At 34.2% G+C, this 24,678-nt stretch overlaps 1 protein-coding gene across 1 annotated transcript in view; it reads left to right on the forward strand.

The window, feature by feature from the left end:
* Positions 1-24,678, forward strand: part of LOC128206158 (glutamate receptor ionotropic, NMDA 2B-like) — a 42,922-nt gene that overhangs the window by 10,732 nt on the left and 7,512 nt on the right. Inside the window, exons 2-8 of the mRNA XM_052908456.1 lie at positions 16,139-16,341; positions 17,986-18,117; positions 20,952-21,088; positions 22,247-22,433; positions 23,419-23,563; positions 23,779-24,032; positions 24,203-24,353. Of these exons, the coding sequence (XP_052764416.1) occupies positions 16,139-16,341; positions 17,986-18,117; positions 20,952-21,088; positions 22,247-22,433; positions 23,419-23,563; positions 23,779-24,032; positions 24,203-24,353 (1,209 nt within the window). The remainder of the gene's footprint in view (positions 1-16,138; positions 16,342-17,985; positions 18,118-20,951; positions 21,089-22,246; positions 22,434-23,418; positions 23,564-23,778; positions 24,033-24,202; positions 24,354-24,678) is intronic.

Raw genomic sequence — 24,678 nt, forward strand, 5'->3', positions numbered from 1 at the left:
TTGACTTTCCCTTTGATTTTCATTATACTTAAACCATCATATCAATACAGCTTGTGACTGACAACGTGTGTGTGCACTTTTCTTTATTTTTTACAGTGCATTTCAAATAGATGTTGCTAACCTTGAACAAGAATCTTTTTTTTTTAAAGATAACTAATGCTATTTAAAGACACCGTTTATGGCTTACCATGCTTAATTGCGTAACAACCTAAACGGAGTTATGACAAAATCAGGACCAAAAATGGAGTGCCTCGGAAGTTCCCTTTCATTACCAACATATGTGCCCATGTATTTTCAACCATAGATTAAATAAGAACCAATTTAATGCATTTCGTTCAAGATTAATTTCTTTTACAGACTTTTTCGTGTACAACATACACGGAATAATTGGCTATACGAAAAGCATATTTTAGACCAAAAAGGTTTATCGTGAAGAAGGGTAGATATTTTAGTAAAGTTATGTGTTTTAATGTGTTTAAACGTATTAAATACCAATCATGTGCATTGTTTCTACCAATATGAGCACTTTTCCATTAACAAAATCCTCTTTCCGTAAACAAATCTCACAAAATATACCAATCTCAAGACTCATCTTCACAAATCAGATGTAAATATAAATGTCAAGACCTTACGCAAAGTATGTTTGTAGTTTTATAATAATATAACAAAAAACATATGCTTACTGTATACAATGCCTAATTTGTTCTAACATCACTAATATTAAATCATATTCAACCTAATTTTATTGTATACTCTTGAGGGTGCATACACTTTAAGAGATAAATAGTAATTTGAATCTCCCGTAGATACCGAATCCGCCTCCGTTAATTAATATATGTTTGCGTGGTACCGAAAAAAAAATGAAAACCTTGCGGCACAATCTCATTCACTTTATTTTCTATAAATTAGAAATTAACTGTTCATATCCACTGTTGAAATCATACTCTTGTTTGTTAAAAATTCTGAAAACCAAGATTCGATACGCATACAAATGCATGCCGTTGCGGCCTAGCACTAGACAGGTGACTTGCTCAAGAGTTGAAAATGAAAGGCACTTTATTTTGAGTATTGGTTATGTCTTCAATAAGATCATTTAACGAATGTTCCAAAGCAGTGTTATGTATTCATTAGTAAAGCTTAAACCTCCGTAGGTTTTTACTAGAATCTACCATCATCTTGATGGATAAAGGCTTGTATTCCATAACATATTTATAGCTGAAATATCTAGGACAATAAACTCCAATCAGTGGATTTCATTCGTTTGAACTTATAAATCAGTTTGACTAATCAACATACGCGTTACAAAGATGGTTAGACATACAACATTTGAGATCAAGATTTCTTTCGATAGATAAAACACAGCCCTTGCATAAAACACAGCGAAAACATAGCTGACACCAAAAATATTTCTTGTTTTCTTTATCCTTTACTGATTGGGTGCGAACTCTCGTCTGAATATACCCCTTTCTTACTAAAGGACATTATCTTAGGCTGAGCCTTTGTGTGTATATTATGATACCATTCCTTGGGTGAAATTGAATTATTCGTGCGATGATGTATTTTTGCCTAAAACGAGTTCCTGAGCTAGCTACAGAAGAGGCTGTCTGTGTTTTAGTCGATCAGAATAGCAAAATAAAATAAATTCAAACATCCAATTCACGAAACGAGATTAACAGTCTATATATTAAATCTACTGTATAGAAAAGTTCCTGATTATAGCAAATTACGAATCTAGTATGTACTATTATGACTAAGCTGACACATTAAACTAATTTAATAATTTCACTTATTATTTGTTCACGTTCAGTATTTGAGCTTAACAGAGTTTGGATTTCATTAGTAACACTTTGACATATTATCTTTTCTTTCATTAATAGAAAAGAATAGAAAACATTCAGAAATCATCAGAAACCATTTACAGAGTAAACATAGTCTTTGGTTTCTTTCAATATTCAGAAGTCTTCCTTTTAGGCGTTTTATGATTAAAGCATCTAAATTTTCACAATATTATATCAAAATCATTCTCGAAGCAAATGCACATTGTGTTCAATCTGCACACAAGACACTTAGGAGACAGATCATTCTGACTGTACCAATGTTGAAAAAACTGACCCTCAAGTATTTTCTTGATTATTGAATTGTATGTTGAAATATCATCTAGATGTTATTCATGATATGTAGATTGTGACAAAATACGAAATGCAAAGGATAGTAAATTAAGTAAATTCTTATATGATTCCATGTTGAAATTGTTTAATGATAAAGGTGTACTTGTATGGAAAAAGATACATCCAATTTCTTACTCTTCCTTTTAAAATAAATCATAGCTAAAAAAGGTTGTTTTACCAGGTTGGAACTGGCTTTGGAAAACATTATGATTGCACAACAACCCTAAAAAGGAAATGAAAACCTCTAGAATATCAAGCATTATATTTTTGCATAATTTGAAATGTTTCGAACAGAACATCAACTTTTCTTTTTCTAAAAGTTACACATTTTGTATTACTGTTCTTGACCTGTATGTAGATTACACTTCCCTTCAGATGAAGTTATGGTATATAGTTATATATACAAACGTAAACAAACATCCAAAATAACACCAGTAATACTTTATTTTACTCTATTTGAAAATGATCTTTAACTATCAAAAGCTGTTGTCAAAAATGTATCAATCACCTAGGGATATAGACTATAAGTATCTTTCATGGCCGAGAGTGTTGGATAGGTTCATTCCAACCCGAGCGTAGGTTGTTTTGCGGAAACGAGGTTTACCGAGTTTCCGCAAAACACCCTGCGCGAGGGTCGGGATGAACCTTTCTTACACGAACGGCTATGGTAGTTGCTTTTTCTCCCAACTCAGTTAAACAGAATTAAGTAAAAACGTATCTTTCGCTGGAACTCTTTTGTGCTTAGTGAAAAAAATTGCGTATGGATATGCGATAATACGTGGTTGTCATGGATATGCGCGTAGTGATTCAGATTATGTTAATGCTCAGATCGCTCTTTAAATAGTTCTAAGGGGACTGAAGCATTATTTCTTAAAAGGTGCGTGAAAACTGTTTTATGGTGACATTTGAAGCGAGAAATAATTATTTGTCGTTCTAAATATTGCCACAAGACAAGGTTTCCACGTACGATGCTACAGACGACAGTCTTCAACAAGGGAGGTAATTACAATGTGATGACCATTAAAAAGGAGTTCCATACGGGCATTTTATCTTCGCCCGAGGGCAAGATAAGTATTTCTACCATGGTTAAATTATTGGATCTACTTATCTGGGGTGGGAGAAAATAATATCGCTGAAAGAAGTTTGCGGGTTGCCTCCTTTTGAAGAGGTTTTTCTTGAACTGAGTCCAATCGGTCTCATTGTGAAACGGTCGTAGATTCCGCTGTTGCTTCCTCTTATTGATACATGTATCTCTACATCTTTTCCACATAAACGAAGGGGCTTTGACTATATACCATGTTCTTTATGTAATCATATTTATTTAAAAGACTTACGCAATTTTCTGTTTTCACGGGTTAAAAGCAGAACGAAAAGTGTTTTTTCCGCCAACCAAGTCTTCGAGTTTGAGACCTCATTGTGCCCGTTCACTAAAATGACAAAGGTGAATACATGTAATAACCGCGGCATTTATGTGATGTATTGTAATGTTTGGAGGAACCTGTATTTAAAATCAATAAATTAAATCAAAACAAGCATGCCACAGCTAGTTATTCACACAATTTCAATTTAGTTGGGTCTTACTCAGATATGTATATTTGTATTGAAAATAACAACCTCCTTCTCTCCTATGGATTTCTAATTTAATGTTTAGTTCCACCTAATAATTACTTTAGAGACTATCTATAAGGTTTATGTTGTTAATGAAACGACGCACGCAACATTTAACAGGTAATTTTATAGTTATCGCTTTTTTGATTGAGCAGTTTTATGTTAATTAGTTGTCGTTTCTAACATTCTGCTTCACTCACTCATTGCTTTTTTGCTTAAATGGCATTTTGCATTCTGTATGTTACGTTAGCACGTTATTCTTAGGGAAGATTTCATAAAGTCATAATTATTGGGTCTTATTAGGCTACGTCTTCATATAAAACTATAAGAAAGAACATTAAAATACCAGGTATGCGATTTCGATGTCTTGTTTTTCAAACCTTCTTCAAAATAAAAATGCAATTTTCAAATTTAACAACCCCTCTCTGAGGATAAAAGACACACGAATACATTTAAAATAACAACAATATAGTATTATTATCATTATTATTCTCAATCTGTTTACATACTTATTACAATCTGCAAACATACATACTTCCAATAAGTTTAATTTGAGAATCATTTGAGGCCGAAACAAGGCGATGGTGCAAAACTTGCATCTATTCTGAATCAAAACCCCACACACCATGCAGTCAAATAGTTTTCACGGACTATACTAGAACACAGACTGATGTTTGATATTGTTGTGGTGTACGAAGTGGGTATTGATATGGTGTGTCCTGTAGTTCCCACTGTAGTATTCATTTTGTCTTTAATTATTTGTTACTACCTAGTCTCGACGACATACTGTTGCCCTTGAGCAGATTGTGTTGTCACTCAGTATCTTCCTGCAGTTCCATTTAAATCGAAGGTCTTTTTCAAAGTTAGAATTTTATATGTACGCGTACTTGGAAAATGTTTTTACGTATACCAGTTGAACCACGATTGATATTATTCTGGAGAAGGCCCTGCTATAAGTTTAGGGAAAGAAACATCATAATGCATACAGATGCAGGCAGATGGTTTTCGTAACATGGAATGTCGCCATCTAAAGATAAACACCTTCAATGTGTTTTATGAACACAGAGACACTCTTCTCTTACAACGGATTTGCCCTAAAGACATATAAATGTGAGGAATTGTTTGCCTGCTGATACGTCAGTATTATTCAAGTCACAACAAAGTAATGAGTTACCAGCTGCCGTTTCCCAATAACACCTTCATTTATACCAGTGTCACTGGATGTTGAGACATATTTTTGGTTCTATTTAAAAACACTTCGAGAGTTATTGAAGGTAACTGCACTATGGCATTTTATTCGACGGTGGGCTGTAGACGAAAATGTTGTTTTTTCTGTGTAACCTTTGAAATTTAAATGACTTTGTCATGTGATGACTGTTGTATTGACATTGACCCATTGTGACAACGTGTTTTATTTTTATTTCATCTTTATAATTATGTGCAAATTATGAAAGAGTGATACGACTATGAAACTTTTATTAGAAGTTAATAATTTGTATCAAGTTTGCTTTTTCACTCTGTTTTCTGATCATTTTGACTGTTGTTTACTTACACTTTATGAAATAGAGGTCAAAAATGAATGAAATACTGAAGGGGAAAACCCTCCATGAACCACCCCGTTCGACCCGACATTCCTTAAATAAATCTTGTGAATAAACACTGATTACTAGTCTGGGGTAACAAAAACAGATTTTCGGGTAGTCTTACCTACCCTTCAGTTAGCTACGACCCTTATCTTAAGTGTTGTGGGAGAGTTCGTGTGTGTTGTGGTAATGGGACTATGGGTGGGAGTGCTTGAGAATTAAGTAACCTGTAACTAACTTATTTATTTGGCCGTATTTATAACGCGTTTAGAATATATGTTTTATGATTCAGATAGCAAATTGTTTGTTACAGCGTGCTGTTATATATGTACGTATTGTTGAGATTATACTTATGTTTGCTTTAAGAGCAGATGTACCCTTTAAAAATTGATATTTTTTTCATCGGTTTCTAGTGTTGCCTTTATCCTTATCACCTGTTTATAATTATAGGAACAGCATGTTTACCTCACCCTTGGTAAAGACCGGCTTTGTAGTGGCAGCAAGGGTTTCATATGTTAGTATTAAATGCAAGCCTTTCTTCCAGGTAAACATTAAAACAAAAACATTTTAAGAGGCGAAAACAGTCAATATATTTTGTGTTAATTGTTATTCAAAATAACCGAAAATAACGACCTATTTAGTTAATGTTATTGAAAGTACAGGTAAGAAATTATCAAACATTATTCTGAACTGTTAAATTAAACTTGGATACTTTAAGTTGCACACAGAAAACACTTTTCAATACAGAGAAAAAAACAATAACAATAACAAACCTTGATAACAGTGCAACCCAACATCAATCAATTTCAAAAAGCAATTCATGGTATGTTTTACAATAAAAAATATATCTTTTTTCTGGAATATTTAGAAAGCTGATGTCTTTAAAATGATATTTTATGCATTGCATTGCAAATTAGAAAGTGATAGCAATCTGATGCTCTATCAGTGCAGAAATAATTGGACGTCTCAAAATTTATTCAATCCAAATGCATATAAGCGGAAGCAAATTCAAAAGCCTCACCGAATGTAGAATATTGAAATACTTTTATAATATATTCAAATACTGTCGGCCCGTTTTTTTTTTCAATTGATTACTTATGTTGTTGTCGCAAAATATATATCTTAGAAAGTGGCACTCTTTTTGTATAAAAATGGATGGGATACTCTCTAATTTTATTCGCTCACCTATTAAGAATTGTAATTGCTTGCCTTTTTGTCTGCTATAATTATAATGGTCTTAAACTTAAGCTGTAAATGCGTTTGATCATTCCAGTTCATCATGACTTTTCCAAATCGTTAAAGCCTTTCATATCAATTGACTACAAATGCAGCCCCCTTAATTTCTAAATGTTTCGTTTTTCTCTCTTACGACCAGCTTTTATTTGACAACGTTTGTAACAGTACGTAGGAGTTACAACGAAAAATCTTATTACCAAACAAACGCCTTAATGCATTGCGTTGCATGACAAGACTTATAACTCAAACATGTTCTCAAAACTATGACAAGACAAACAGGTTTATATGGCTTTTCTAAAATCAAAGTCCATTGGGATATGAGCAGTTTATTCCAAAACTAGAAAATGTGTAATGTAGCTACTAAGTAGTAAGTTTTAAAACGTATCCCATAATTCAAAATATACAAACTACCCATTGTAGAATTTGCAAAAAGATGTTGCATAATGGCTGTCCATTTGGTTACGAATGATTGAATTATTCAGGCATATTCCTAAATAACAAGATTATAGATATCAAAAAGAACATAGCCTGTCCCTTGCGTCCTTTGTTCGCTGGCTTTCTCTATTTCAATGCTTGGCCTGGCTTTGTAGTTTCTAGAAATGTATTTTTCAGTCTCGATATCAAATGAGATGACTGTTTTGAAATAAAACAACAACACATGAACCTCCAACAATGGCAACAATGTGTAATTTCAACCAGACCATTGATTCATAAAATAAAATTAAAGATAATTTCTCCCTACTTTAGCTTAATTCAGCTAACAATAATTGGCAGAGGTCATATTAGGAATGACTTTAAAAAATGTATGACATGACTTAACCTGATTTGAAAGATCAATTTGTTCAGTCAACAGAACGTAAAACCATGTCTTATGATACTACATCATAATTAGACAATAATGTGTGGAAAAAAAAGTCACATACTTTCGCAACTTTCAAAAGAATTTCTGACGTAATTGAAGTCATAACACAATGAAAACCCATTTCGAAATAATGTAGCAATATTCAATGACGCTGTAGGCAAAAACATAGAATCAAGTTTTAATACAAAGCATTACATACACGTTTAATCTTACAGCAGTTATAAAAGAGTTAGCGACATAATTTCAAGCAAAAACATAAAGGGGTTTGTTTTTCTAAAATCAACTGTCAAGCACGACGTACGAATGAAAATGAACAAATCAGCGCGAATTGTTTTCTAAAAATGCGTCGCAAGAAGAAGCAACCAATAAGTGGCATATAGCTAATTTATTATTTAATCATAAAAATAATCCAATGAGTAAATAACCCTTTGATCCCTTGATATTAAACAGAAAAAGCGACTAAGTAGAACTTTAAGCTATCTTTTTGATGAGATTATCATGTTTCTATCGAAATGCAAAAGCTGCAATTAAATACGACATTCATGATCAGTTCCATTTTTGTAATCCCTAAAAATACGAAGTTCATAATGCTTCCTGTCTATATTCCACTTATATTGCTTTTCTTCTTAACTGTACGTAATGTGCAATCGTTATCGTTCGGGAAACATTTTTGTTACGTATCCACTAAACTAACGTTCGATAGTTTTTATCATAATCTACGTAATCTAATAAGATAACTGAACTTTTCTCAAACGTAGTGCCAACTTTTCGAAGATGAGTTCATAATATTCTTGAAATGATTTGGAGTCAAGTGGAAACAAATTGTCAAACACTTGTTTTTAAAGATGAATAAGTCCGTATTTTCCACTCAATAATAAATTCATCGCAATTATTCATGAGTCTTAGTCTATCAGGTGTCAGACTCTGGCTCTTTCACATTACAATTTAATTATATGATGTTCAAAGTTCCTTAACTGTACAAGTTCTTAAGCAAATTTCAAAAATAATTTAAATTCTTGAATCATAAATTAAAGACCTTTTCTTCACATAACAAAACTTCGAGAACTACTCCAGTTTCTCACTTTCACGAGAAAAAAAATGTACATATATTTTAGCCGGAACAATGATGTTGTGTTAGGGTGCGTTTAAGGGACTGCAGCAATTAAGTTAGTTGAGTGGTGAGTGAAAGTCGAAACATTGTAAAATCCTCACTCAAAAGTGCACACGTATAATGATAATGCAGCCTGTTTCTCTCATGTTGACTTCTTATTTTATGTTAAATACCACGGTATTGCCACTGCAAATAATAGAATTATGTATAACGTGTATTTTGCTAATGAAGAGGAGCACGTGAAACCATGTTTTCGTGTTTTGCATCTGTGGTGAAGCAGGTATATGTTAATACGTTACTACAGTTCTTGTCTTATATTCAGGTAAAACAGTATCATGATTTTAACGTCGTTTCTTGTAAATAAAACTATATAAATGCCACATTTCTGGCATGAAGCTTCACCTTCAGAACAATCCAGCAGAGGTATAATTTTATGAATTAAAACACAAACATATACCAAAGTTCACAAAATGTGCGGTTTCCACTTTGTATATAGTTCAATACATTTGCATGTGATTTTATCGTTTTTTTGTTCACCATTGTTTCTACACGTGATTGCTGTTTGCTAATATACGCTCGTCATGTTACTCGAATTTCTGAATTCACTTCGCTCGTGCCAATCCTGAATTGCAAAGTGTGCATGTGTTTTGAAAATCATATTTCAATCAAATAGTTTTTCATATATTTGACTACTTGTTTGGCCTGCAGTGATGTTTGACATTTGCACATTAACGGCGATTTTTCTTTACGAGTGATTCTGATCAAACGTCTATTTAATGTTAATTCTTGAATGTGTTTCATGAAAACAATAAACGATCGATGGTAAACTGTGACAGATCACCGGGATCAAATGACAGAGTAGATGATTTGTTGTTACGTTAACATAACTGCGGTCTTCCAGTGTTGTGTGTACATGTAACTGTCTGTTGCGCCTTATCATTGTGCTTTTAAACAGGGTCTTTGTAAAATATTTGGCTTCTCGTATTGTCCGTGTAGTTTGGTTTGTAAGGAATTATAATGAACAAGACATCATAAATTGTCATTTCCGGAAACATTTAGAAAGTTGATGCCTTTAAAAAGCTCTTTTAATGCATTGCAAACTGGCAATGATTAAAATCTGGTGCTTGATCTCAATATTGATATGAAAAGATAGTCGCGTTTTCCCTTTATAAATATGTTCGTTGAAGATCCAAATGCAATAAGGCAGATTAACACTAGTTTTAAGCAATGTAGTGCTGTATTGTTTCTGTTGAACAGGTTCAGTTATGATATACGATATGGATATAGTTTACAATTGTCTAAATGTGACTTAAGTATAGATATCATTTTATAAATATTGCAAAAAAGATCAAACGTATATCCAAATATATTTGATTGTATTGGCTGTTGTTATATGTCTCCAAATACTGTAATCTTGATGACTTCGTGTCATTTGATTGTATTGGCTGTTTTTTCTAACAAGCATAAACATGTATCTTTTCACGCCATGTAAAATAGTGGTGAGAATATTTGCACTGTTTTGTCATTCTCTTTTATCATAATTTTACAAATGCTTTTTTTCTCAAGCTTACGTCGACTTTGGAAACATTTAAGATGGTAATATTTTTTTCAGTAACAAGCGGTTTTTATAGCGAAAACTCCAATTACCGAATAAACGGCTCGCTTTGCATGACACTAGTAATTTCGTTAACATTTTCACAAGGCTATTACAAGTATGGCTTTTCTACATTCACAGTCTATTTGGACATTCTGAGTGAGTCCCATTACAAGTAAATGTTTAATATAGCTACTGAGTAGTTTTAGGAAGCATTCCAAATTCTGAATTCAATAATTACCCATTGTAGAATTTACATATGGCAGTGCTGAATAATGGCTCAACATTTGGTTACAAATGATTGTATTTTCCAGGGATTTCGCTAAATTTGTGATTAACAAGATTAAAGAACAAGCAACTGCTTCTAAATGATGTGACAAAGACCATAGTAATTCCGCCTAACGTCCATTGTTCGATAATGATTTGAACAGATACAACAGTTTAAATTTGCATAAATTGCTATTGCATAAGCCTTGAATGTAAATACACGTGATTGTGTTCCTGCATGCATGCAAATGATTTGTATTTAGCAAGATTCAGCGATAACAATTTAATAGAATTGTTTTTCCTGTTTTCATTTTCTAACCAAAATAGTTCTTTGTTTTAAAGCTTGATGCAATTATTCATTTATTATATTGATCGAAGCCTACGTTGTAAGATGGAACTCCTAAAATTAAAACCATATATTAACGGAAGCGCAAATATTAACGTTTATACACATCAACTATCAAATCGACTACATCCTATTGTGGTAGTGCTAACTATTTCATCATGGTTTGTGTCGTTGCTTTTTAAACCGTCATTTTAACGCAAAAAGAACTCGTGTTATGAAAGTGCAGAGCAAGCTCACTGCTATTAGAGCTATTAGGACCGTGTTTAATAATTAACAAACAATACGCACACATTTTATTATCGGTTTTGTTTGGTATACCCAACCACTATACCCACTATGTTGAATGTATACCAAATCACCGTCGGCGTGTTCGTGTGTATACCACAGTTATCTTCATATTGTTATTCATAGTCGGAAGTACACTCAGACACACATAAGCTAGTTTAAACACAAGTGAAGTCCTGTTTCGCTTACCATTCCAAGGCGGATACCGCAACATTATTAATTGTGTTGAAAGTATGTTTAGCCATTGGTCGCGTCCCTGTTGTTAAAATTGTATTTCGGTATAGACTTACCAGAAGTTTCCACTGTATTACCGGTATAGACACTGATATTACCGATTAAGACTCTTGTTTTACCGGTATAGACGCTGTGGTTACATATATAGAATTTTGTACTACATGTATAGACTCTTGCATTATTGGTATAGACTTTATATTCACCACTGGTTTCCAGGCATGATAATTTTATCTTAAATCAAATGCACTAGATTTCCTACCTTTTTAATGATACTCTGAATCATGTGTAACTACAAAGCTTGGTCTATAAAACAACCAATGTCGATTGAAATACCACTCGCACTCTATGGCAAAGCAGATAGCACATCTAAGGATATCACAAATATAACAAGATAAGTGTCATTGTAGGACCAGTATCTATCTATTCTTTCAACACTTAAACTGTGCGGTAGACATGGGTAATCGGAATGTATATAACGTACATATGTTAATACTTACGTTCATTTGTCTTAATGCATAATTTTCAAACTACGAAAATACCTTTTGAAAACTTGATTAAAGGAAACCACCTTTTATTATCGTACTGATTAAGACTGGCGACATATTTCATTTGTATTGAACCCCTTGGAAGCAAATGACATTTCTCAGTCTAGGTTTTGTGGGTGTTTTGTAATACCACTACATGGGCGGAATGATATTCTTCCCAATATGATAGACTGTCGGCTAATGCGGCTTCCAGAACCAGCAACCCTAGAGACAGAAGGTTGTTAGTTAAGGAATTACATTTGAAAGGAAATCTTTAGAGAGCATGTTCTGCCATAATCCAAGGTAGCCACACTGAGTATCTTTCTCGATCTCTATCTAGGCGTCTGATAATACTGTATTGTATATGGGGATATAGCGTAATACACCAATGCACTATTCTATAATGTCATGTGGCACCTCATGGCATTTACCTAACGAAAAGCTTTGTTTTCCTTCAAATACAGCTGTTCCGACGACGGGCAATCTTATCAATTCCTCACCGATACCTCCATCTATGACCAGATCAACTTACGCTTAATACTTCATTGGGGGAAATTAAAATAAAATTGTTATATCAGCATAACAGCAATGAAGTTTGAAGTCAAAACTATACATATAATTAAGACGATACATATAATTAAGACGCACACAGCTTGCAGCCAGTAATGATTTTTGTCCTGTCACTTGCATACAAATCAATCATATAACAAGTTGCCGTGAAAATTTTAGTTTATAAGGATAGGAGAACACGTGATGTATATCTACAGTAAGTTGGTCATGTGAACACGAAAACAGAGTTCTTTCTGTTTTAAAATGTCAGAGGAAATGCGCAAATAATGTTTCAGTATGAAAACTGTAGCATTCAACGATAGTTAGTTCCATTTCTGTGATGAAAGACAAAATCTCACTTATAACAGAAATGATTTATCTATTTGCTGGTGCAGTTCTGACCATCCAACACTATCAACATGAATTAAATCCATTTAACATGTGGCGATTGTTTTTAACCTCTCGTGATCTTGAAGCATGACCTGTGTACTGTAGACTGTGACTGACGGAATAATTGTTACATCATCAGATAATGTTTGGTGGCTGATCCATTATAATAAACTTTTAAAGGCTTTTTTTATGTTTTGAATTACTATTGACGTATTCAAATGCAATAACCTTGACAATAAGCGTATTGAAAAAAGTTGAACAGTTTTGAGAACTATTTTGGGGGCGATTTAAACATGGATACCGTGTGTTGACGTCAACCGGGAAAAAGAGTTGTCCCCCTTAGTTTTAAAGATATTTAATAATTTTAAGTTTATTTAAAGTGTTAAAATAAACAAAGTAACAGGATAAATAGAATACTAGGTTAGTGCAGTGGATGAAGAAAGATTATCTGGCTCGGATAAATTCCTCCGCCTTGGCAGATAAACTTCCTCCATCCACGGCACTAACCTAGTATTCTGCATATATTTATCGTTTTCTAATGGAGCAGTTATATTTGGATAGTGATTTTTTTTATTCTTCTACACTCACTTCTTGCTGTTTTCTTAGATGGCATGTTACATTCTGTGCATAACGAAAACATGTTTATCTTAGAGAAGAGTTTACTCGGTAAGTGTAGGGTCTTATTAAACAATATTGAATTCGTGCTAAAGAGAGCAAGGGAAGACAAATATACAAATTGTACATGTGTTTTGTTGTTTTCCGTTATCTCTACAAGTTGTGTCCATCCATAAATATCTTCAACTACATTGAATACACTTTATCTTAGTCAAAGTATTCCGTTGAATAAATGAGTCAGTCCCGAGACTCCAGATGGCATAACACTCTAAACAGACACCACCATCATTGGTTTTGTTTTTAAACAAGAATGATACTATTCGTGCTTCAACTTCAATCATATTGATGATTGAAATGGACAAAGCGTTTAAGTTGTAGCAATCTGCGCAGTGTGCAGATAGATTTCTACCACTAACCATTATTTAATTCGATTTAAATTTACACTTAAGCGTCTATTCATGTACAATGCTTTTTTTTAAACCATTAAAATATAAATAATCTATTTTGACGAAATTGAATAGCTTCTGCCTTTGTACGACATTGACACGGCGGTCTTAAATATTGTCTTTAAGAGAATGATGTACGTGAAGAATGATGTGTCTGTATTAAACGGCAGTTTTATTCGGGTAACGGCGGGTGATAGATAACCAGCTGCCGTTATCCAATAGTACGTTTACTTTGCACTAGTGCAACTGAATAGTAAGATACAAGATTTTGTCGCAACCCTAATGTCTTGGTTGACTTCTACCGTTGACTCTTACTTGAAACAAACTAGTCAGTTCGGTTACTAGTCTGTTCGTTTATTATACCATGTGTAATAAACACGGTCTAACGTACAAGCTCTTAAACGTTTTGCCGTATACAAACAGCATACCTGTCTAGATACAATGCAACCAACCATTTTACGATTAATGAAGTGCACGCAGTTTATCAGAAACGGAAATGGATAAAAGCATATATCATCAGACTTAATTAAAACTCGCATGCCATATTGAAATTTTCAGTATAATACCTGACCGATATAATATTCAACGCAGCTCCTGAATTGAGCATTATCCAACGACATTATTTATACATGGCCTTGGCCGAATTCCATCAGATTCTTACATATTCGATCTGCGTCAAGGTTTTCTCGTGATCCTTAACCTTTATATGTATATATGTCTATATACGTATGTATTCATATAAGGTTCAAACAGTTGTATTTCGATGTTTGTAAGTTCTGAGAATGATTATGAAGAAGAAATTGTATATTAGTTGGCAAGCACGTAACATGACTTCGTCTGCTTATCATTTCCTAGGCAGAATTCCCATCTTAAACAACATTATCTCAGACTCCTGTTTTGTGATTACAAAATATGGGCTGACTGTGTCATTTTTCCTTAAACCGATAGACTTTACGCTAATTTGGCAACCCTATAGACTGTAGAGTCGTAAGTTGGATAATAAAATTAGAAATAAGGCGACCAGAGAGGACTTCCTCGAGTGATAAGTAGTTCCCATATTGAAAGCGTTCTTCATCCATGTTCGTTTTTTCAATTGAGACGACAGTTAGTAATGTATAATAGTTTCGCATTAGGCTCATCCTCATCTCTGTCCCTATCCATATGTTAGTAACATCACCGATCACTTTTATTGAGTGTATTTCCACATACATGACACGGACACAAGTGTAATTCTTTATGAGATAATTTGAATAGTTTCGTGAACACAATAATCTGGACACTGTAGAGCCGTTATTTAGAGAATAACATTTGAAACAAATTCTCCGGGGAATGATCTTCTTCTTCAGTGTTACAGGCAGTCGCCATATATATCATGTACAAAAACACATGATCCTACTTTATCATTAACATCTACACCCGAGCTATTGGTTAGAATTTCGTTCCAATATTGCAATCCTATTCGCTGGTGTCAAAACCAAATACTTGCCGAAGACGATTTATGTTTAAGTACATGTACATATTGACGGGTTATTTTGTGGCCATATCCTTTATCATTTTCATGCATACCATTAAGTTAGATCATTCCAGTAAATAAGAAGCCACAAAGCACCATTTCCTTGCAAATGCAATATTATATAAGACGCAAAGGATATCTTGTGTTGAACCTTCTTTTCAAAACTTAAAATATCGCATGACAGAATCTGACAGTTGTTTGATGTATAAACCCTGAATAAATGTTTAAAGTCTTAAACTTTGTTGAATGAGAGTGCCTTCCATATTTTTTTTTACTTTCGCATAATGAGAGCCTTATTTGAGTAGAATTGCGTGTCTCTTTGCAGTTCTTTATAAAGTATAGGTTTGTCTTAAGATATTAATGCATGGTTTTATGATACACAACAGATATGCGCTACATACTTCAAAACGCAGTCTTAAGGGGTTGATTGCAGAATGTTTATACTTTCAACTATGAGTAAATAAAGCAATAACAGCAAATCGTGCCTGGAATGCTAGACCGAAGATTGCTTGTTGAGCGGAAATATCGACCTCCTCGGAGACTGTAGAGGATTCGGTGATATAAAAACATATACACAACAGTTTCCTCGATGTATTTCGTTGCTGTCAATACTTGTATTTTGCTTAGAACTTCACATATACTACAACTTTCTGTAAACAACCCTGCTAAATCATCACAGAAGGTTACATATTTTATTGCAGAACACGGCTCGAATAAATCCAAGATAGTCATTGCAGTAAAGTTCTTCTTAGAACAGCCAAAATATGGCAACACGTTAATGATATGTTTCTTCCTTTTTGTTTTCAGAATGACCGGCATTCTCGGGTGTTGCAGATAGCCCCTACCATCACCCACCAATGTGAGGGGATGCATCGCATCTTGAGGCGATACAATTGGACCGAGTTTGCCATTGTGACCACCAAACTAAGCAGTAGTGATGATTTCATCAGCTGTATGCGAGACATGGTAAAGCGAACCAGTGTGACTCAGGGATACGTTTCCACTGCGAAGTAGGTCTTTGAAATCTTATTATGTTTGCAACACCCCGTGAATATTGATGAAAACTTGAATATTGATAACGCACTCAAGAAGATTCACGTCAGAAAATACAGAAACCGTTTACAATTTAAATCATTCTTAAACCGTTCCTGTCCGATAAAAGTTTGAGATAGCCATGCTTTGATTTCAATTGATTACTTCTTTGTATTTCTAGACATCATGTTTTTAGTACGACTAAATAGCGACTTGGAACGAACTGTTTATACGCTGATATTAACATCGCCATGCACGACCATGCATACTATTAAATCATTAACTGCTTAGGAAAGATGTGTTTCTTCCAGATATCTGCAAAACAATTACAATTCGCTCATGAATGTTGATTGTATTGACAACAATACTACAAACCCCGACTTTTCGTATAAACATTCAAAAACTCAGATTTCAGAATAAACGCTTGTTTTACTTTAAGCTAGTTCTCGTTGACTTTCACATTGGCATGAGTATTATACACTATGAGGTAAAGCGAATTTCAATCTACTAGATGTAAGGTTTCCCTGAATTATTGCGATAATTGTCATCAATCCCTTATTTAGTCTCAGTGCCGCACATAACAAACCCAGAGAGAGTTAAGTAAATTCAATTTGCTGGATAAAAATGGCAGTAGAAAGAAATTATGACTCGAAGAACGATTCTGTTAGTCCTAGCTAACCTTGCGTTTTATTAGACATGTCTGGGATATGCCAGCTAAACGCGCAGTTAAACTGGAAAGACGACTTTGTACCAAAACAGATCATCTACCTAAAGGCAGTGTAAGGAACTTTCTGTTCCTTTAAGACATATTGTTTATCATCTTAAATACACTGACTATCTTGTTGATATAGCTTTCGATGTCTTATCCAGAATAGCAAATTAAAGAATGTTTAACCAAATGGAAAATCCTTGGATCAAAATCAAATAGGCAGACAAGTAGTTCATACAATTATGTCAATGCAAATCTTCAATTTTAAAGATGCAAATCATTCAGTCTTATCTTTAGAAATAATGTTGCAGCATTATCTAAATGCCGTGGTTATTGGGTAAGAAAATTCTGAACTAACGTGTCTAACCTGGCTCAGGAGTACTTGATAGCAGGCCTGTGATTTTAAGAATGGCGGGAAAATGTCTTTTGCCAATTAGTGTCTGTTAAGATCGTGAGTTAGAGAATTCAAACAATTACAGATAGTCTATATTTTTCTTGAAACAGCCCAATTTACCAATCACAAAAGTAATTTAGATCAAGGTTATAATAATCATACATAATTTTACTAAAACTTAACCATTTAAGCTAGTTGTCGAACGAGAGACAACGATATTGATTCGACATCACCTTAATATACGAGAGATACTACTGGAACAAGGCAAGACGTGCATTGATATATTTTTTTTATTAGTTTAAATACTTGTAGTTCTAAGGCATTGAAAACCTGTTTCAGATAATAAAAAAATGTGAAGATTTGCGCAAAAAATGTTGTTTCAGAGGCTTATGTCAATTAGCATTTCATATTAGAAATAATCTGTATATAAGATTTATGTTCAATGTTCTCATTGAATATCATCAGGATTACGTTTGGCACTTTACAAGCATAACTTAGTTCAATTGTTCTGCATTTCAGGTACACTATCAAAGCCACGGTACAGATTGATATTGATGACTTCGACGATTCAGAATACAAACTCGCTGTTATTCGACATGATCTGAAAATCATCGAAAGGACGGTATCAAGAGTCATCATACTTCATGCAGGGTATGTTAATCTGGTATTATTTTCTGTCACATGATATCATATACAAGAGAAGTTGCGGAAAACCGCTTATACATATTCTTGTGAATTAAAGTCAAAATTACAGTCGAAGTGTACCAATGAGTGTGTACATGTCTTTATGGTATTACCATATCTATATACAAATATTTAGGTAAATATGATACAGAGTAAATTAACATTCCAAGTGCTTTCTGAAGCTTTAATAAAGCATAAAATAAACTTAACATGTAGCCTCGATATAATTCAGTCCCTTTACACATTAAAATATAACTCACACACAAAGATGGATGACACTCAAAAATAATTTCACGAACATCAGTACATGTACAAACAGTTTCGCAATTTCTGTATTATTTACTGATATAACAAGATTGAATTTTACCTGCCACTTATTCTCGTTGTGCTAATCTTGACCACGCGGTGTTAAGCGGTGTACAACATTAAAGAGTCAAACAGTGTTGCATATTCAAGAAGTGAAGAACACATAATAGAAATTAAACCTCACTTTTATGATCATGTAATGATTTGCGGAGACATGGAGAAATAATTTAACTCTGGCTTTGACATTGCATTTTCAGCCTATTGTTGGTATGCGGTCTTGCATGATCACTTACTAACGGGTGATCCTGTGCACAACTGCCTGTTTCTATCTGTTAAGCCATTTGAAGCTTCTGTTGGGTTGTTCATGCTACATTATACATACATGATGATAATAGTTAAAACTTGTATATTGTTTTAGATTCACTGTACTATTTCCAAATAAATGTTTTGAAATCCCAAACCATACATTAACCTAGTTAAAACGTCAAAGGGAAATAACAAAATCACACACTAACAGAGTGTAAATATTCTTTTCAATTATAATTCTATCAAAAGAAAGACGTTTTTTTAAATATGAAAGCCCTTCTTTGTAATATATTATCTATAACAGTCTGAGGTGCATGATTAGATGGAAATCAGACGTTAAGAGATTATTTTCTACTCAAAGTGTAAACAAAAGGTTCAATTAATTAAATTTACATGCAGACATGTTGGTTTAATTTTCAAAATAAGACCCTTATAGGAAATGGAAATGTTGTTTCAATACTCTTTTTACTGAAAATATCACTCAAGACACTAGTGCGTATGGTAAATCGTCAGTGGCATTTTTAAGATTGATGATTTAAAATGGCGAGAAGTCCTATGCAGTAATACCGAACAATGTTTGTGTATTCTTTTAGGGATGCAAACGAATCGCAAAATTGATATTCGAATATTCGGTAATTCTTTCGTATTATATTCAAATATTCGATTAACAAAATGAATAACTAAGAAATGTAGTAAAATATTATTATTATTATTTGCTATAGTTATAGCCGGGGCATTTGTTATAGGCGGTGTATGTGACGGACCCTGATTTTTCACAAAATTAGCCTCTGAAATTCCCCATTTACAGAAAATACATCCAACAAAAAGCAATAGTTTCTGACCCCCCCCCCCCCCCCCGCCTCCCCAAAAATTTCAATTCCACAGCATTCCTATTTGTAAACATGGCCATGATCTTATATTCCCCGGTTGATTGTCGTGATGCACCAACGTATGGTCGTTCTGTAGTACGAGCAGCCTCGTTCTGGGATTGATCTCTACTTAATAAGTAGTAATAACTATGGTATGTGCAATTACGTGCTGTATTGTTTAACTATTAACTATTATTCATTATCCTAGCGTAATAATGGAAAAGTCCTTTGCTTCAGCCGAATGGTCTATAAATGAACGCAAATTACATTCTTAGTTTTTGTATCGGTGGGAAATTCAGGAAATTAAATATAATAATACGGAATTAAAGTCTTCTTTAATAAGTCTTCTATTTCCAGCTTTTATTTAAACCGTAATGCGCACAAACTGAATTCTTTGAAGTTCTGTTTTCCAATTATGTGCAATCAGGAAAATTATCGACCGTTCTTTTATTCTATGATGGCATTGGGTGCGTGATTTTGCCTGTTTTAATATCTTGCAAATTGAAACTTACATCTCAAGAGTTGATGTGAGCGGATAATCATCGGCAAAATTAATTACTTTTCATTCATTCTGTTTTAAAACTAACGTTATAAAGGGATGGAAAATTAATGACACAATTACTTTAGATACATACATATAAATGCATTCATTAATGGATATGAGTCCATTGGAAACGACACAAAACGAAGCTTAACAAACCTTATCCGTTTTCATTTAACTTTCGAAAAGATTAGATAGGGTAATTAAATGTTTCGTTTGAGCAGTTATAGAATATGGTTACATTATTATTTTGAAGAGAATAAATAGAGATGACCGCGTACAATGTCTCGATAAACACCGCAAAAACACATAACAAAACACATACAAATGCGTTAATATCAACACCCAAACATAACATCGCAAAGACATCCACATATATACAACTCGAAAACATATAACACAAACCTAGAACTGTCGAAATACAATGGAACTACAGGGACAAAGCCTCAAGTCAAAATATAAACCCTGTGTAGGGGCATAAGGTAAAGACCCAAACGGCACTGCATGAGAGATACAATCGAACGGACACCGCAAACGGACCACCCACCAATATACATACAATACATGCAATGCCAAGATATCAAAACAAACTAAGCCAACAAAATACCAATAATCCCAATACCATATAAAAATTCCACCTAATACATAAAAAATAATCAAATTCGAATTAAGAAAAAAGCCACTTAATCCCCACAAAACAAGATATACACACAAAAGCAACAGAAACGCATGGAATGTTTAAAATCGCACATTTGCTGACTTTTATTTCGCTTCTGTAGTTCATACGACGCTCTGGACATTTTGGACGTTGCCCAACGGATGAACCTTACCGCCCGGAAGTTCATGTGGCTGCTCACGTCCTCTAGTATGGGCGCCCGTGTAGGAACGATGACAACCTTTCCGGTCGGACTGCTTGGTAGGCGGGGATTTGTTAGTGATTTGCCTAAGCACTGATGACGGCGGGCGTTCAATTCGCTCTTTTAGAACTTTGTCATATGTTACTAGTTTAAATACAACAACACAACACAACTAATATAATTATATGTAGTGTGATGAAGAAAGCTAGGTAGTGTGTGGGTTGATTGCATTTCGTAGTTGCTTCAAAAGTGTCAAGGATTCACTGCATTTAAGCATAAACTTAATTAATTTTGATGAACAAACACAGAAACAAATTAACATATAGCAAAACACTGTTGATTTACAGCCGTTTTATTCCTGTCTTTTGAACTTGTGTTAATTACCTTATTTTTTACGATGCAACAAACAGAAAGTTCAGTGTGAAAATAGTTATTACGGGTTGTTTAAATTTAAAGGTTACGAGAAAGTTAAACAAACATTTGAAACTTAAGAAGTAATTGCAACAGTATTGTTGACAAGTATGTTGAATCATTCTTGGAATCATTTGTTTCTCATTAATGAAAGATCGTGTCCCAATACTGGCATTGTATATGGCATCTTTTAAATGCTAGTGCCTACTATGTGCTATATATGTTTTTGGCTCATTCTCCGGCGGCGTACGTGGTTAACCACAAGACGTTTCGTTTCTTAGCTCAATTAAGGCGCTGGTATGATACAATGGTTCACAGCGTGATAAATATCGTGAAGATATAATATAGAGCGTACAAAACATCAAAAATAGCTATATTTCCGTACGTAGTACATTGAAGTGTCTGTGATATCCACCGAAGCACTGTTGAATATTTATCATGCAGTGAATGGTTTAGGCATAACCCAACACACTGGACATCGTCGGGTGTACGTTCATGGAGATCTTAATGCGTTGCGTGCTGACACCTATAGGTACTTGCGAATCAGAGAGTGAGGGAGAGAGAGAGAGCTCCTCAGGGAACTCTTTGTGTAAGGAGCTCTATTAGGTAGGCGTTCCCTGTGTAATGAGGTATATGTGGAAAAAGCTCTGAAAATGTGTTAGGACTTCTTTTTGGTAAGAGCTCTATGTGAAAGGAGCTTTATGTTTTAGGAGCTCTTTGAAGAGTAACATTGTGAGTCAACAATAAAGGTATGAACGTCATTTAACCAAAAGTCCTAAATTGTATCCGCTATATATTTTCCACAGGCATCCTTTACAACAGCTCACAGGAAGTCATTGAGAGTGCAATGGAGACGTCCGTCCGTCTATGGGCTCTGGGGCTCGAGCAGCTAGCCCGTGACGACGTCTCGCTTAGCCAGATCAACATCTACCCGGAAAACACGTGCACCGCTACCAAGCTTGGATACTGGCGGGACGGAGATCGGCTGTACAGGTGATAGATGCTAGGAAGTTTGTGTTTATAATTGCGTTTTTACATATATATATGGTAAAATGTAAGTGGTATAACTATTTGTTGTGCTATTTTTATTATCTAAGAATTGGATGGTGGTGTTTCATATTCTTCAAGAACGGATGCTTTTGAAGTAATTCAATATTAAAATATTTAATGTTGATAATTATTTTACTTTTAAAGACTTGTTGGTCAAAACAGAATCATTGAAGCTTCCTAGACATACATCACAACATATTTTAAATGTCTGCATTCCTAATAAAACCTATGTTTATTTAACAGTTTCCCTTCAGACAAGAACGGTTGAACTGAACCATTAATACTACATATTAAATGTTCATGAAATTCGCTAACTTATTTATATAATTTATGAGAACGCCAAAGGCGGCTCCTAAAAACCAGCGGATAAAACAACATGTTTATGGGTATGCTAATAAGTAAAATCAATAATGTTAGTGTGTTAAACTAAGGTGTTATGCATTAAAAACTTTTTATAACAACTGAACATTTCTTATACGTTACAATTCGCTAAAGTGCCGTGACCATTGTCGACATGCCATTTAAATCAAATTATACCATTCTCATGACATAGCATGCGGTATGGTACATTTAGGCTAATGGTTTTCATCAAAACTATCAAGTTGGCTTACGAAAAAATGCCAGGGGAAACTTCAAACGTTTGATAACCGAACAAAAAACGTATGAAAAAACGATATATTATATATTTCATGTTTATATTTATAAAAAGCCTCATAATTGTTAAATGCTGTAGTGTCTATATACGTGTCAATACTTCTGTATAGGTCTACACTTCCAAAATAATCATATCGCTGAAAATATTGAAAACTACAGGGATAACTCTACTAGCCTTAGATTTAAACTGTTGATTTTTCTTGAAATAAGTTATTAACTGATATTTCCTAAAACAAGTATTAAAGTGTTTTTAATCGAAATATGTTATTTAAAGGGCCATTAAGAACGTGACGATGGATGATCCGCCAGTGTCATTTAGCGATAACGGCGTGATTGAAAACGTTGAGCTGAAAATCTACAATGTAAGACCACACTCGAACCCGCGCTACGCCCGCAGAGGAAGGAACATGTGGACCTCTGTAAGCATACGTCAAGGTTGTTTTAGACTGTCAATAAACGTCCTGTATAATTTTTTTTAAATATTTATATAGTGTACATGTTCTGACTCATGCGTAAGTATCTCCTAATATGTTGTCTTCGTGATATGGGATAAGGCCGGTTAACATACTCGAATATTTTGGAGATATGAAATGAACAATGTGATTTGAAAATTTGCAATCTATCGATGTTTCAGGTTGGCAACATCGTCCCGTTGAAGGTAGGCCACATAACACAAATGACAATCCAAATGGATGAAGTGGTGTGGCCGGGTGGCGCGGTCTCTCCGCCCCTTGGCAAGCCAGAAAAGCGATTCTTTCGTATCGTGACTTTTAAAGAAGAGCCGTATATCAATTATTTGTCACCGGACCTGGGGACTGGCCAGTGCACCCACCATGCGGTGCCCTGCAAACTCGGCCCAAACCCGCCGTCGGACGATCCTCATATATAGTATGTTAAGCTGTTGAACATAACGGGGAATTATAACATTTCTGTTGAGTTCAATATTGTTTTAATATTTTGATGAATTATTTTCAAGATTACACGTACATTGTTTTCGATAATAAATTTGCAGGATTTGTGTACATAAATATATATATAACCATTCCATACACGCTCAGTGACAACGCTACGATAGACCCGAAGTCTGGCCTGGTAAACTTCTGCTGCTCAGGTCTAAGTGTGGACCTGCTTCAGATTCTTAGCGAGAAGATGAACTTCGAGTACGAGATGTACGAAGTGCCTGACCAAAACTGGGGAATTAAAGACGAGGTGCATATAAAATGACCATTCTTATCTATTTTTGAAAATAACCTATTTAAATTAACTAAACATTGCTTTGAAAATTGTAGTGTGTTTGGAAATATTTGATTTTATGTCCCTATTGTTACGGATATTATAGATAATAGTAATAATAAATAAAAGACGTCTTGCGAAACGGTATTTTTGAGCAATAATTAATGCTGTTGTCCTCTATCATGCTAGAAACGGCAGCTTCTACATACGTATTCCTTATATAAAGCAATATTAATTATATTTGCAAATGGTAAGCTACGCACATTAAATCCATCCTACGTACAAGCTTTAAATTCTACAG

The sequence above is a fragment of the Mya arenaria genome, chromosome 2 (assembly GCF_026914265.1).
Source record: "Mya arenaria isolate MELC-2E11 chromosome 2, ASM2691426v1".
Lineage (NCBI taxonomy): Eukaryota > Metazoa > Mollusca > Bivalvia > Myida > Myidae > Mya > Mya arenaria.